The sequence below is a fragment of the Manis javanica genome, chromosome 6 (assembly GCF_040802235.1).
Source record: "Manis javanica isolate MJ-LG chromosome 6, MJ_LKY, whole genome shotgun sequence".
Lineage (NCBI taxonomy): Eukaryota > Metazoa > Chordata > Mammalia > Pholidota > Manidae > Manis > Manis javanica.
Window position 1 is genome coordinate 250840 of NC_133161.1, and position 14836 is coordinate 265675.

At 43.4% G+C, this 14836-nt stretch overlaps 1 protein-coding gene across 6 annotated transcripts in view; it reads left to right on the top strand.

The window, feature by feature from the left end:
• The window catches only part of NCAPG2 (non-SMC condensin II complex subunit G2), a 63698-nt gene that overhangs the window by 40296 nt on the left and 8566 nt on the right, over window positions 1–14836 (top strand). For 3 of the 6 annotated variants that reach the window (XM_017662188.3, XM_017662190.3, XM_073238117.1), the window contains 8 exons: window positions 386–502; window positions 588–728; window positions 1131–1230; window positions 3381–3568; window positions 6925–7065; window positions 9680–9783; window positions 10580–10680; window positions 11612–11711. In XM_017662188.3, the coding sequence (XP_017517677.2) occupies window positions 386–502; window positions 588–728; window positions 1131–1230; window positions 3381–3568; window positions 6925–7065; window positions 9680–9783; window positions 10580–10680; window positions 11612–11711 (992 nt within the window). Of the gene's footprint in view, window positions 1–385; window positions 503–587; window positions 729–1130; window positions 1231–3380; window positions 3569–6924; window positions 7066–9679; window positions 9784–10579; window positions 10681–11611; window positions 11712–14836 lie in introns of those variants that run through there. The other 3 variants (XM_036999451.2, XM_073238118.1, XR_005056290.2) reach the window with 3 other exon arrangements.

Consider the following 14836-nt stretch of genomic DNA (forward strand, 5'->3'; position numbering starts at 1 on the left):
TCCTGTTAGGGTGAGGCTGGGGGGCTGCGGGGGGGCTGGAGCTTCTCACCCTGCCTGAGCCGGGAGGGAATTGTTCCCGGGCAGTTGCCTTTCTTCTTTTCTGTTGGCCTGTCCTCGCAGTGCTGTCTCTGCAGGCCTCACCCCTCACTCAGAAGGTTAGAATTCAGCCCAGGGGCAGAGGCAGGACATGCTTGATCCCAGCGGCTCCTTGGGCAACACTGTTAAAGTCATTTTCCAGTCCCTTAGTGTGCAGACGATGGGAAGATGCTCTAAGTTTCGGAGGATGGCTGTGTGTGTCTCCCAGGGTGGCTGTGTGTCCTGCTGTCTGCATCATACAGCGTGAGGTGGTAATTTGTCACTTGGAACAGATGTATTTATTTTACAGGTGGACCTGGAATCAGTTTTACAGTCGCCAGGTGGGAAGACTCACCACCTGAATGAAGCGACGGCCCTTCGTGCCTTCAGCCTCCACTGCCGCCTGAGCATCCACCTTCAGCACAAGGTGTGTCCCACTGCACCTGCAAGGGTGAAGCTGGTCTGCAAAGATGGTGCCGTCACTGATTAATCTTTCTGTTGTTGTTGGACAGTTCTGCTCAGAAGGAAAAGTGTACCTGTCCATTTTGGAAGACACTGGGTTTTGGTTAGAAAGCAGAGTTTTGTCTTTTATCCGAGATAAAGAAGAGGAACACCTGAAGCCTCAGAGGGTCGTTTATCAGCAAATTATCCAGGTTAGGAGTCTGAGGACAAGGACTTCCCTTTGCTAAGCTTGTGATGCGCTTCAAGGTTTTATTTTCTATTTAAAAGTCCTAACTTTACATAGTGCTCCTCTTCTTAAACACCTATCATGGCATTTAAATATATAGAGTTTATCTTTTTGCAAAGCATAAATTCTACATAATTTTAATGTAATCTCACATATTGCATGTAATAGGCATTTAGTAATCTTTGTTCAGTTACATAAAATATGTGTCTAGGTTTCTTATGGAAAGAAAAGCAAGAATTAATGTGCTTTAATCACTTTGTAAAGCAGCCTCAGGAGGTAGCTAGCAGTACGCCCAGCACTGGGGGCTGCCCCGCCCCACTGGCCTGGCCCGCCTTCCTCTGTAGCCTTACACCTGCCTCTCTTCCAGACTTACCTGGCTAGTTGCAAAGACGTCATTATGGCTGGCCTTGGTGACTCTAAGTTTCAGATTCAGCTTTTACAGTGGAGTCTTGGAATTATGCAAACAGGTATGCTTCATTCACTAAAGCACTAGCTTCCAGCAGTTCATCAGAACCAGTCCTCTCTCTGCTTCCTTCACTTCCAGTCAGGACCCTTACATGACAGATGGGTAATGCAAAAGGAATTTAAAGGCTGGTGCAGCCAGGAGGTTAAAGGTGTTTCTGGTGCGGGACGTGAGTCAGTCCAGAGTTTCTGCCCTGGGGCCTTGGGCTGCTCTCCGGTTTGCTTGATTGCCAAGCGACTTTGCCGTGAGGGGGCTGGTGCAGTGGTGGCCCTGAGCCTGTCTGCTGCTTCTCTCTGGCATCCATGTTGCGAAGCTCGCAAAAGAGTTCTTGTCTGCGCTGGCCACCCTGTGGGGTGTGAGGGTTGTTTAATGGCTCCCGACGAGTGGGACTTCATAGCAGTGAATTCTGGCATGTCTTTACTAATTCGTTTTATTTTACTTAACCAGTATCTACATGTATCTGGTTTTAAGGCACATAGTGCTAGAATATAATGAAATATAACTGAATTTTTAACTTCAGATTTTTGTCAGTAATTAAAGATACCATGCAAGGTGCTTCCCCATGCGCGTGGCTGTGAGGCGCTCACAGGAGGCCCGTTGCTTTCAGGGCCCTTGAGCCTTGAAGACCTGGCCTTCAGAGCTGTGGGCACCTGCCTTCAAGGAGCTCAATGCTCTCAGCCTGACTCCTGTGTGCTGCACATGGGCAGAGTGTGTGTTCCTTTCCCTTCTTTCAGATAAAAGAGATTTGGTTCTTGAAAGTTCCTTCATGTTTGCAAAAGTTTTAGAAACTTAGTTGGTTCTGGTAATGAAGGTGCCATAGACCATTTGATGGGTGAATGGGACTGGGGCATGGCCATTCACTTACCTTAAGTTAGCAGGTAAAGTTGGGCACTGGGGTAATCTATTTCATAAATGGAGGAGCTTGTGTGATTCTTCAGGCCCTTCTCCTTTGTAAGGTCATATGACCCCTGTATAAGGTCAAAGAGGTCATGCCTCTCCATTGCCTGGATGATACTCTTAAAGAGGAATGCTATTTCTGTGTTTTTGCATATGACACACTTCAAGTGTTTATTTGTAGTTTATATAGTATGTGTTTTTAAATGTACATAAGAAGGAATTGCGCTGCATGGTGCCTCCCCAAGAGGAATTGCTGTCTAAATGGGGAGGCTCTCCTGCATGCAGACATACAGGTTAAGCAGTAGGGGCAGTGTGAGGGTCGGAGCTGTAGGAGCGCCTGAGGACGGTGCTTACAGATAAGGTGGGATGGAGGCAGGTGAGCATTGAAGCCCTCCAGGGCGCACGGCAGGGTTGGGCTCACACACAGAGACCTTTGCGGGAAAGGAGGCCTTTTGAAAGAGAACTGATAAACCGAAGTGTGAGAGACTTAACAGGGTTGGTTGAAGGGAGCCATTAGTCCTATTGGAAGGCTCTGTGGCCATCCCTCCCGACTGCTAGCAGAGCCGGTGTTGATGTTACTCTCCCGTGACAAAATAAGACATTCCCTAATCCCCGTGTCAGGGGCCATGCGGTCCGCGCGTGCAGGGGGCACGGTGCTTAGTGGCCGAGTCAGACGCGCCATTACTGTCATTGAAGGTATTGTTTTATATTTTTTTAACCCTAAAAATAAAACTGCCAGCTATTTTTCCAGCAAAAATGAGCTTGTTCAGGAACAGCAGAGAATTAAATTCAGAACCAGGAGCCCCGACAAAACCACAAGCAAATCTGAGACCAAAGGAGAAGAGGCTCTTCTAGAGAAAGGGCTGCCCCGCCATTGGCGGAAGCCAGGGGTCCCGCCTGTGCTGGCTGCTCATTGGCCGAGGTGTGGCGGCCCCTCGTTGGCTGGCCTGTTGCTGAAGGGCTCAGACACCTGCTGGGCAGGACAGTGGGAGCTAGAGTGGCACCCTGGGCGTCAGCTCCCCTGCTGCCCTCCCCATTCCATGCTGGCAAGGCCCCTCTATTCAGTTTCACAATTTAAAAAGAAGCAAGTTTCATGTACATATGTTAAAATTTAGACTAATCTGATACAGCTTGGTATTGGCTTACCAGTAACAGTCTCTTTTAAGTTACAGAATACACATATGTTAAGTGAAAATGTGTAATAATTTCAACTAAACGGTGTAATGAGATAACCGATTTTTCCAACTGTCCTTCTAGTGAAGGGATTCTTTTATGTCTCGTTACTCCTTGGCATTCTGAAAGAGGCAGCGAGAAGCTCCTTGGTGCAGAAAGCAAACTCAGACGAAGATGTCACAGCGCTGTTTGACATGGTCCAGAAAGTGTTTCAGAAAATGCTGGAGTGTATGGCACGGAGCTTCAAGAAGCAGCCAGATGAAGGCCTGCGGGTACTCAACCTCACAGGAGAGGGTGGCTGGACGTTAAGCAGACTGTGCTCACCTGATGGATGGGTGCCCTGGGATGCCCGCTCACAGCTGGCTCAGTACTGGTGTGGGCCATGGGGCACAGGGTGAGGTGGTGCGTGGTGAGTGTAGGAGTTGATTGCCAGGTGCCCCTCAGGTGGTGCTCGCCAACCTTCTTGGTAGCATGGCACACAGAGAGGTGGTGTCATCTGCCCCTGGGCAGGAGGCTGAGGGCCCACCTGGACTGTCAGTCCTGGGACAGGTTTTCCCAAGTTCAGGCTGAGGCCCACAGCACAGAGCTCACCTGCCAAGCAGGACAGGAAGTGGAAAACTAAATGCAGGGAGCTTGTGAGTCCTCAGTCCCACATCACAGCTTTCCAGGTAGGACCTCCTTTTGAGAATGCTGATTTTCATTTCTTGTAAATGGCAAAGACTCAGTTCCCATTATAGGCGCCCTCCCAGGCATATCCATCTTCCCCAGGTTATAGGTGAGTCACAGAGCTGGAAGTCCCTGGTCCCTTGCCGACTGAAAGCTGGTGTGAGGTGGGGTTCTCAAGTGAGCAGCTCATGAGAGAGGTGCTGACCCGTGTGCCAGATTGGCTGCACTCCCAAAATCACAGTGTCATCACAGAGGGCCATGGTTTTTTCTAAGGCGTGGTTTAAGAATATAAATGAGCCTCTTTAATGAAGATTTTTTTAAATGCTAAAATGAAAAGATGTTTATGAAATATTGGAGTCTTGAAATATTATTGTTTTTAGTTAATAGAGGTGATTGAAGGTGTTGGCCACATTTTCCCCAGCCTAGTACATATCTGAGGTAACTTGAAATGTTTCAGTTTTGATGAGTTGGTTCGAGCACCTGTGACCTGTTTATGTAAGGCAGATTGTGCCATAATCTTTATTTCTCACCCAGTCTTTTATCATCTGAGCAGCTTCATTCAAAGCACATGCCTCATAGTTACGTCTCATATTTTCTTTTTTCTTTATCAGTATTACTGAGACTTCCATTCTTGGGGTTTTTCTTTGTTTTTGGGGAAAGAAAGTTGTAAAGGTAATTCCCAGGGGGCTTCTGTCCTATCTGTCCTCTTCTAGTCGTGGAGCTTAAGAGGTTTGAGTCAGCACCAGAGGGGGAAAGGGTGAGCATTGAGAGCAAGCAGTTAAGGTAGCTGGGGAGGGTGGTACCGCCCCCATTCTTTTTTTTTTTTTTTTTGGTGTTATTAATGTGCAATTACATAAACAACATTATGGTTACTAGACTCCCCCTATTATCAAGTCCCTACCACATACCCCATTATAGTCACTGTCCATCAGTATAGTAAGATGCTATAGAGTCACTACTTGTCTTCTCTGTGCTGTACTGCCTTCCCTGTGCCCCCACCTACATTATACGTGCTAATCGTAATGCCCCTTTTTCTCCCTTATCCCTCCCTTCCCATCCATCCTCCCCAGTCCCTTTCCCTTGGGTAACTGTTAGTCCATTCTTGGGTTCTGTGAGTTTGCTGCTGTTTTGTTCCTTCACCTTTTTCTTTGTTTTTATATTCTACAGATGAGTGAAATCATCTGATACTTGTCTTTCTCTGCCTGGCTTATTTCACTGAGCATAATACCCTCTAGCTCCATCCATGTTGCAAATGGTAGGATTTGTTTTCCTCTTATGGCTGAATGATATTCCATTGTGTACATGTCCCACATCTTCTTTATACATTCATCTACTGATGGACACTTAGGTTGCTTCCATATCTTGGCTATTGTAAATAGTGCTGCGATAAACATAGGGGTGCATATGTCTTTGAATCTGAGAAGTTATTTTCTTTGGGTAAATTCCAAGGAGAGGAATTCCCAGGTCAAATGGTTTTTCTATTTTGAGTTTTTTGAGGAACCTCCATACTGCTTTCCACAATGGTTGAACTAGTTTACATTTCCAGCAGCAGTGTAGGAGGGTTCCCCTTTGTCCACACCCTTGTCAACATGTGCTGTTGTTTGTCTTTTGGATGGTGGCCATCCTTACTGGTGTGAGGTGATATCTCATTGTGGTTTTAATTTGCATTTCTCTGATGACTAGCGATGTGGAGCATCTTTTCATGTGTCTGTTGTCCATCTGAATTTCTTCTTTGGAGAACTGTCTGTTCAGCTCCTCCTCTTTATATAATTTGGATGTCAACCCTTTATCGGATATGTCATTTATGAATATATTCTCCCATACTGTAGGATGCCTTTTTGTTCTACTGATGGTGTCCTTTGCTGTACAGAAGCTTTTCAGCTTGATATAGTCCCACTTGTTCATTTTTGCTTTTGTTTCCCTTTCCCGGAGAGATATGTTCATGAAGAAGTTGCTCATGTTTATGTCCAAGAGATTTTTGCCTATGTTTTTTCCTAAGTGTTTTATGGTTTCATGACTTACATTCAGGTCTTTGATCCATTTTGAGTTTATTTTTATGTATGGGGTTAGACAGTGATCCAGGTTCATTCTCTTGCATGTAGCTTTATTCTTCCTTCTCAGGATTGCTTTGGCTATTTGGGTTCCATATCAATTTTAGAACTATTTGTTCCAGTTTGTTGAAGAATGCTGTCAGTGTTTTGATAGGAAGTGCATTGAATCTGTAGATTGCTTTAGGCAGGATGGCCATTTTGACAATATTAATTCTTCCTACCCAAGAGCATGGGATGAATTTCCATTTATTAGTGTTCTCTTTAATTTCTCTTAAGAGTGTCTTGTAGTTTCCAGGGTATAGGTCTTTCACTTCCTTGGTTAGGTTTATTCCTAGGTATTTTATTCTTTTTGATGCAGTTGTGAATGGAATTGTTCTCCTCATTTCTCTTTCTACTAGCTCATCGTTAGTGTGTAGGAATGCAACAGATTTCTGTGTATTAATTTTGTATCCTGCAACTTTGCTGAATTCAGATATTCTAGTAGTTTTGGAGTGGAGACTTAAGGGTTTTTTAAGTACAATATCATGTCATCTGCAAACAGTGACAGTTTGGCTTCTTCCTTGCAAATCTGGATGCCTTTTATTTCTTTGTGTTGTCTGATTGCTGTGGCTAGGACCTCCAGAACTATGTTGAATAAAAGTGGAGAGAGTGGGCATTCTTGTCTTATTCCCTATCTTAGGAGAAAAGCTTTCAGCTTCTCGCTGTTAAGTATGACGTTGGTTATGGGTTTGTCATACATGGCCTTTATTATGTTGAAGTACTTGCCCTGTATACCCGCTTGTTAAGAGTTTTTATCATGAATGATGTTGAATTTTGTTGAATGCTTTTTTTAGCATCTATGGAGATGACCGTCCTCATTCTTAAAGTGTCTTTTTGTTTAACCACTGACATGACTGTGTGTTTTCTCGTAGCTCCTTTATTCTGTGCAGACCCCTCTTCATGAGTTTATAATGACCGTTCAGACTTGGCACATGGACACGCCTGTTCACCGGGGTGTGCTTTCTACTGTCATTGCTGCATCTGTGGTGGAGATAAGTCACCAGCTCCGAAAGGTGAAGTCTTTGATCCTGAAACAACAGTGTCTCTGACTCTACAAAATGCTTTTATACTGGCAGCTTGTTTTATGTTTTCCAAGTAGTTTTGAAGAGGTCAGAGTGTGGTGGGTGGTCTGTGCTTCTCTGGCTCCAAGTCCTATGGCTCCTGGGAACACTGTTAAGGAAATTGTCATTCTCAGGTAAAAACACCCAGGCCATCCACTGCAATATTTCTCTTTGCCACACTTGAGGGATTAGGCAAGTTGATCCATTTCCGAAGCCCTGTCTCCTGGTGGGGTAAAGGCAGCTGTGGTCCATGCCGAGCAGGGTGCCGGTCTGCCTGCGGCTGCATTTCTGCAGCTGTTCATATCTCTGCCTGCCATCTGTAGCGTAAGCCTTACTTTCCACTTTAATTTCTAAGCATAGGAAACTTAAACTTCTGATAGCAGCTTAAACAGGGTAGTTTATTCATTCCTGCTCTGTTAATGACTGGCCATTTTCCTGACAGCAGCCCATTTGATAGGGATTAGCCTACTTGGTTAGAAAGACACAATCAGAGCGCCTGTTAAGGTGAGATGGGAGAGCACCCTTTGCCCACATTGGGCCTTGAAGACGAGGAGGGCATGGCACAGTGACAGCCAGTGAAAACAGTGGTTTTCTCAGTGTGAAAGACGAATCTGATAGGGGTATCACTGAACTATGTTAATATACATATATGAAAGTTAGATAAATTTTGTGTTATATAACCGTGACTGAAAGCAGTTAACTAAGTTCTAAAGCGCTGACAGAATTTAAGGCTCTCCTTACACTGTGAAGGAGGTCGTTCCTATTCAGGAAGGTAGTTACTAGGTGGTACATTGCATGGGAACTAGAGCTTAGCAGTGCAGGGAGCTCTGTAGCCAGCGGCTGTAAATCACCCAAGCGGCTGCAGGCCACACTGGCCTCCGTCTGTTCTGGACACGAGGTCCTGTGGGAACACAGCCACCCGCATGTGGACACCTGTTTCCTGCGATGGTACAGCAGCAGAGTGAACAGTTGAAGCAGGGACAGCTCTGCCCACAGAGCTGGAAATACTGTTTTACTTAAATATATACTTTTTTGCTACTGCACAGAAAGGGTTTGCTGACCTCTGCTGTGTGCCTTGTTCATGGCGTCTGGCTGGGTCTGTTGGCCGGTGTCTCTCCTGCAGGCTCATGGGGAGCCTGGCTGCATCTTGACGCCTTGCCTGGCCTCCTGGGAGGTGCCTCTGCCTTCACATGCACACGGCTCCTGGGAGAGCCTCTGCCCCTCTGGTGCTCTCATCCACGGTGTTGCCGGTTCTCGTGTTGACATAACGTATCTTTTACCCTTTTACTTTAACCTGTTTTTCTTTAAGTTTTTTCTTACAAACACCACATGAGTGGGTCTTTGTCCAATCTTATAATCCCTGCCTTTTAGTTGGAATGCTTAATCTATTTGATTTTTTTTTCAGTCCATTTTATTTCAATGAAATTATTGCTGTTTAGGTTTAAATTGACCATTTTGATGTTTTTCATTAGTCCCCTACTTTTCTTCCTTTCCTGCCAGTTTTTGATGAATCTAGTGTTTTTAGTGTTGACTTTATACTGTCATTTATGTAATTTTTAGTGGCTTCTTTATAGAGATTTTCATCTGTGTCCCAGTCTCCCTGCAGAAGTTGTGCGTACATCCAGCTGGCACTCTCCTACACTTTTGCTTGTCATGTATTTTACTTCTAGACATGCTAAAAATCTCAGGATACATCTTTATTTTAATGAGTCAATAGTCATTTGTCTCACTGTATTAGGAAAGCATTTGTAGCATTTAAGGTGTAGAGTATTTTAACCAGAAGCAGTGCTAGTTCTTGCATATGGTGATTGACGCTAATTGAATTAGTACTGTGAGTCCTGGCAGAGCTAATGCGAGAAGGCCAATTGGAAGTGCTCTCCAGTTGTGCCTAAGTGATATTGCCCAAGGCAGTCAAGAAGCAGGCAGGGCAGCAGTGGAGCGAGGTGAGGGGATGGGCGTCCAGGTGGGTAACAAAGGTGGGGCCCACCTGGAGCAGGGGTTCAGGACTGAGGCCCTCCCAGGAGCCACATGCATGTGAAGTTCATATTCCAGCAGTGGGTGACTTTGAACTCGCAGAGCTGCTCACAAAGGGCAGAGGCCCAGGCAGGGCCCCTGTGTGCACCCAGACCAGTGGTCTTTCATTGCGCTGGCAATGTCTGGGCTGTTTTTGGGTGTCCCAGCTGGGGAGGGGAGCTGTCAGCATCTGCTGGGTGGAGGCCAGACACCCTCGAAAGGAAGGTTCTAGTCCAAAATGAAACAGAAAACCTGATTGACATTAACACACACAAGTCAGATTTGCTCAGTGTAAAAATATTATTTACAGGAACAGTGTCAAATTGAAGGCTGTTTGACAAAAGGCTTGTTGACTGACACATCTGCTTTCTTCTGTCTAGTTGAATAAGGCACCCTGTGTGTGATCAAAGATTAATCATAATTATTGTAGACATTTCCACAGTAACAAAAATCATTCTCATGAATTTCTCAGGTTGGAAGGAAGCCCACCACAGGTAAAATAAATATTTAGCCCTGCCTCAGTTTGTAAATCACTGATTGGAACTTTTTTTAGGTTTCTGATGCAGAAGAGCTTACTGCCTCCGAGTGCCTTTCAGAGCTTCCCCCGTTTTCAAGGTGCTTAATAGGAATAATAATAAAATCTCCGAGTGTGGTCAGGTAACCATTTTCTCCTTACTTCTGAAACTCTTACCTGCTGTCAGCTCTCAGTAGCTTTTCCTCTATTCCTTTTACTCAAAACTTCTCAAAGATACATTTTTTGAGAATGCTTTTTCTTTGAGAAAAATATTCCATACAATTTTCTCTCATTTTATCAGCGATTAAAAATATTTACCTTATACAAAGAGAAATCCTAACTGCCTGTAAGGCAGATACATGTAAATAGTCCCCCAGTTGTGCTTATCACAGCTAAACTTCAGCAGGAAGAAAACATTTAAGATGTCAGTGTGCACTCAGATGCTTCCCTCTGTGGATACACTCAGACTCGAGTGGCTGCACACTGTGGGCCCATCTTCTCCATCCCCGTGTCAGCTGGCCACCGTGCTGGGTTCGCCATGGCACAGACAGGGCCAAGGATTATGGGAGGAAGTGTAGATATCTGATGCCTGTGGAGTTTTAGAAGCAGATACATTCAATGAAAACTTTAAAAAGCATCATTTTTAACAGCTATGAATTACCTTTTGAAACACTAACTCTTTGTGTGTGTTGTGGGCATACAGAGTAGCTGACTTCACTGACTGTATAGCCCCCATTCTCTTTTTGGCAGCATCGTCTGACTTCATTATCTGTAGGATTTGGCAGACTTATAGTAAGAAGCATGGCAAAGTCTAATCAACTTCCCATTGCTTGAAAACTAGATGAGTTGGTTGATGAGTCTTGGCTATATTTGTCTTTCTGTTAAGTATTAGGATGTATATACTGTAGAGTAATTTTGGATGTTATTAATTTTTTGCAGATCATTTTTAGATGAATTAAAGGCATGTGTTACTTCTGACGATATTGAAGGCATTGTATGTCTGACAGCTGTAATGCACATTATTTTGGTTATTAATAAAGGTTGGTTAAACTTTCTCTTTTACTGTCTGGGATATAACCCACAGAATGGTTATGGAATGTGTGGGAGCTCAGCGCCCATGTTTGCCGAGTCCCCTGGCTCCCTCTGCTTGGTTAACCCTGTACCAGTTTGTACACCAGCTAGGCCGTGCTTTCCAGCACTATCCCTGTCCACTTTCCCCACTGGACCCAATTACATATCCCTCTCTGCACCTCAGAATTGAACTGTTGATTTGTCATATATTAACTATGTTTAAAAACTCTGGATTTTTTTTGCTAATGATTGTGTATTTGGCGGTTAATATTTAATATATCTTGTTTTGCATAAGCCTTAAACCTTGCCTATTCTGAGTATCACAGCAGATGAACTGTTGTTAAATTTCTATACTTTTTGCTATTTCACTGGTGTTGAAATTATTTTCTAAGATTACCTGTCAAACATAGAGAGTGCTCCTATGGAAGCAAGCTACCCCCAGAAGCCTGAATATATATGTCTGAAGATGTCTGATAATACTTTGTAACTACTTTGGCCCAGGTCAGGCCCCAGAAAGGGCTTCCCTAAGGGGCCGTCACCTGAGTTGAGATCTGCAGAATGAGGGGAGCATGGAGGTGTGGGTGCTGATGAACACCTCGTATGTGACAGGTACTTAAGTACTTGCCAAGCAGATGATGCCTCAGGTGTGGTGGTTGTCGTCTGTGATGGAGGCTCAGGCGAGTGTCAGTCTGGTGACTTGGGCAGAGCTGATAAGGGGCTCTCACACAAGTTGGTCAGATCCTCAGCGCCTGTGGCGGGGGTAATGACTGTGCCGAGGGGGTTAGGTCATGGGGGCTGGGAGGCTCAGTCCCATTGAAACTGCCTTCATTGATAACACAGTGCTTGCTGTGTGTGATGGTGTTAAATCTTTTTTCTTTCTTTCCTATAATTTTCCCATAGGTAAACATAAGAGTTCAAAAGTAAAGGATGTTGCAGCCACTGTTCACAGAAAACTAAAGACATTCATGGAAATTACTCTAGAAGAGGATAGCTTGGAAAGGTAAGTGCCTGGTAAGCTCCAGGTGTGATGATGTGAGATCTGCTGGCTATTCCTAAGGCATATTTTAGATCACATTTTCATTTCTGCTGCTTAGAGCCAGGTAGTTAGAAAATGAGCGTTGTAAAAATAGAAATGTTTCTGTCAGCAAAACCCCTTAAACATGGGTTTAATATATTCCCTAATCCTGTGTTAAAAAATGAAAACTCCCATGTTCATCGGGCTGTTTGTAGACAGCATTTCTGCTGCTGTGTACTAATCTGACATGCTGTACGGTTTCCTGTAGGCTCTTATGAATTGTGTTTGGCTCTCAGACCAGCCACAAAAATGTTTTTCCCACTGTTTTATGAATTAGTCTGAGGTTAAGAGTTACAGAGCTCCAAACTAGGTAATTCATTTTACATATACCTGGAAAACTGGCCACTTTCCCTAGCCAGTTCCTCTTTAGAAAGGCTTTCAAGATCCTAAATTGCTGACTTATGAATGCAGACAGCTTTAGCTCTTCCTTCCCACCCTGTATGCCTTTCTTTCCTTTTCTTGTCTTATTGCGTTAGCTAGGAGACTGAGTGTCATGTTGAAAAACAGTGGTGAGAGGGGACATCCATACCTTGTTCCTATCTTAGTGGGAAAGCTACTGTCTCACTGTTAAATACAATGTTAGCTACAGGCTTTTTGTAGATGTTCTTTATCAAGTTGATGAGTTCCCCTGTCTTCTTAGGTTACTGAGTTTTTATTATGAATGGTATTAGATTTTATCAAAAGCTTTTGATATGCATCTGTTGATATGATAGTGTGATTTTTCTTCTTAGGCCTGTTGATGTGATGGATTACATTAAGTAATTTTCAGATATTGAACCAGCCTTGTATACCTGGCATAAATCCACTTGATCATGGTGTATAATTTTTTCATATATTGGTAGATTTGATTTGCCCTCATTTTGTTGAGGATTTTTACTTCTGTGCTCATTAGGGATGTTGGTCTGTAGTTTTCTTTTTCTTCTCCTTCCTCTCTCTGGCTTTGGTATTAGGCAAATGCTGCTTCATAGAATCAGTTAGGAAGTATTCTCTCTGTTTCTGTCTTATGAAATAGATTGTAGAGAATTAGTATAATTTCTTCCTTTAATTTTTGGCAGAATTCACCAGTTAACCCATCTGGGCTCAGTGCTTTCTGCTTTGGAATATTAATAATTAGTGATTCAATTTTTTAACATATATGGGTCTGTTCAAATGGTCTCTTTCTTCCTGCATGAGTTCTGGCAGGTTGTGCCTTTTCAAAGATCTGGCGCATCTTGCCTGGACCATCAGGCTTGTGGGTGCAGATGTCCACAGTGCACCCTAGCTGTTCTTTTGGACTCTGCAGGCTCTGTAGTGAAGCCCCTCTTCATTTCTGATATCAGTGATTTGTGTCTTGTCTCTTTTTTTCTCAGCCTGCTGAAGGCTTATCAATTTTATTGATCTTTTCAAAGAACCAACTTTTGGTTTCATTGATATTCTTTTTTTTATTTTTATTTTTATTTTATTATTATTATTTAATATTTTTTTATTTTGTTATAATTAATCTATAATTACATGAAGAGCATTATGTTTATTAGGCTCCCCCTTCACCAAGTCCCCCCCACAAACCCCATTACAGTCACTGTCCATCAGCATAGTAAGATGCTTGTCTTCACTGTGTTGCATAGCCCTCCCCATGTCCTCCCCTACATGCTAATTATACATGCTAATAGTAATGCCCCCTTTCTTTTTCCCTGCCCTTATCCCTCCCTTCCCACCCATCCTCCCCAGTCCCTTTCCCTTAGGTAACTGTTAGTCCATTCTTGGGTTCTGTGAGTCTACTGCTGTTTTGTTCCTTCAGTTTTTCTTTATTCTATGCTCCACATATGAGTGAAATCATTTGGTACTTGTCTTTCTCCGCCTGGTTTATTTCACTGAGCATAATACCCTCTAGCTCCATCCATGTTGTTGCAAATGGTAGGATTTGTTTTCTTCTTATGGCTGAATAATATTCCATTGTGTATATGTACCACCTCTTCTTTATACATTCATCTACTGATGGACACTTAGGTTGCTTCCATTTCTTGGCTATTGTAAATACTGCTGCGATAAACATAGGGGTGCATATGTCTTTTTCAAACTGGGCTGCTGCATTCTTAGGGTAAATTCCTAGAAGTGGAATTCCTGGGTCAAATGGTATGTCTATTTTGAGCTTTTTGAGGAACCTCCATACTGCTTTCCACAATGGTTGAACTAATTTACATTCCCACCAGCAGTGTAGGAGGGTTCCCCTTTGTCCACACCCTTGCCAACATGTGTTGTTGTTTGTCTTTTGGATGGTAGCCATCCTAACTGGTGTGAGGTGATATCTGATTGTAGTTTTAATTTGCATTTCTCTGATGACTAGCGATGTGGAGCATCTTTTCATGTGTCTGTTGTCCATCTGAATTTCTTCTTTGGAGAACTGTCTGTTCAGCTCCTCTGCCCATTTTTTAATTGGCTTATTTGCTTTTTGTTGAGGTGCATGAGCTCTTTATATATTTAGGATGTCAATCCTTTATCGGATCTGTCATTTATGAATATATTCTCCCATAATGTAGGATACCTTTTTGTTCTATTGATGGTGTCCTTTGCTGTACAGAAGCTTTTCAGCTTGATGTAGTCCTACTTGTTCATTTTTGCTTTTGTTTCCCTTTCCCGGGTAGATATGTTCATGAAGAAGTTACTCATGTTTGTGTGCAAGAGATTTTTGTCTATGTTTTTTTCTAGGAGTTTTATGGTTTCATGACTTACATTCAGGTCTTTGATCCATTTTGAATTTACTTTTGTGTAGGGGGTTAGACAGTAATCCAGTTTCATTCTCTTACATGTAGCTGTCCAGTTTTGCCAGCACCATCTGTTGAAGAGACTGTCATTTCCCCATTATATGTCCATGGCTCCTTTATCGTATATTAATTGACCATATATGTTTGGGTTAATGTCTGGACTCTCTATTCTGTTCCACTGGTCTGAGGGTCTTTTCTTGTGCCAGTACCAAATTGTCTTGATTACTGTAGCTTTGTAGTAGAGCTTGAAGTTGGGGAGTGAGATCCCCCCCCACTTTATTCTTCCTCCTCAGGATTGCTTTGGCTATT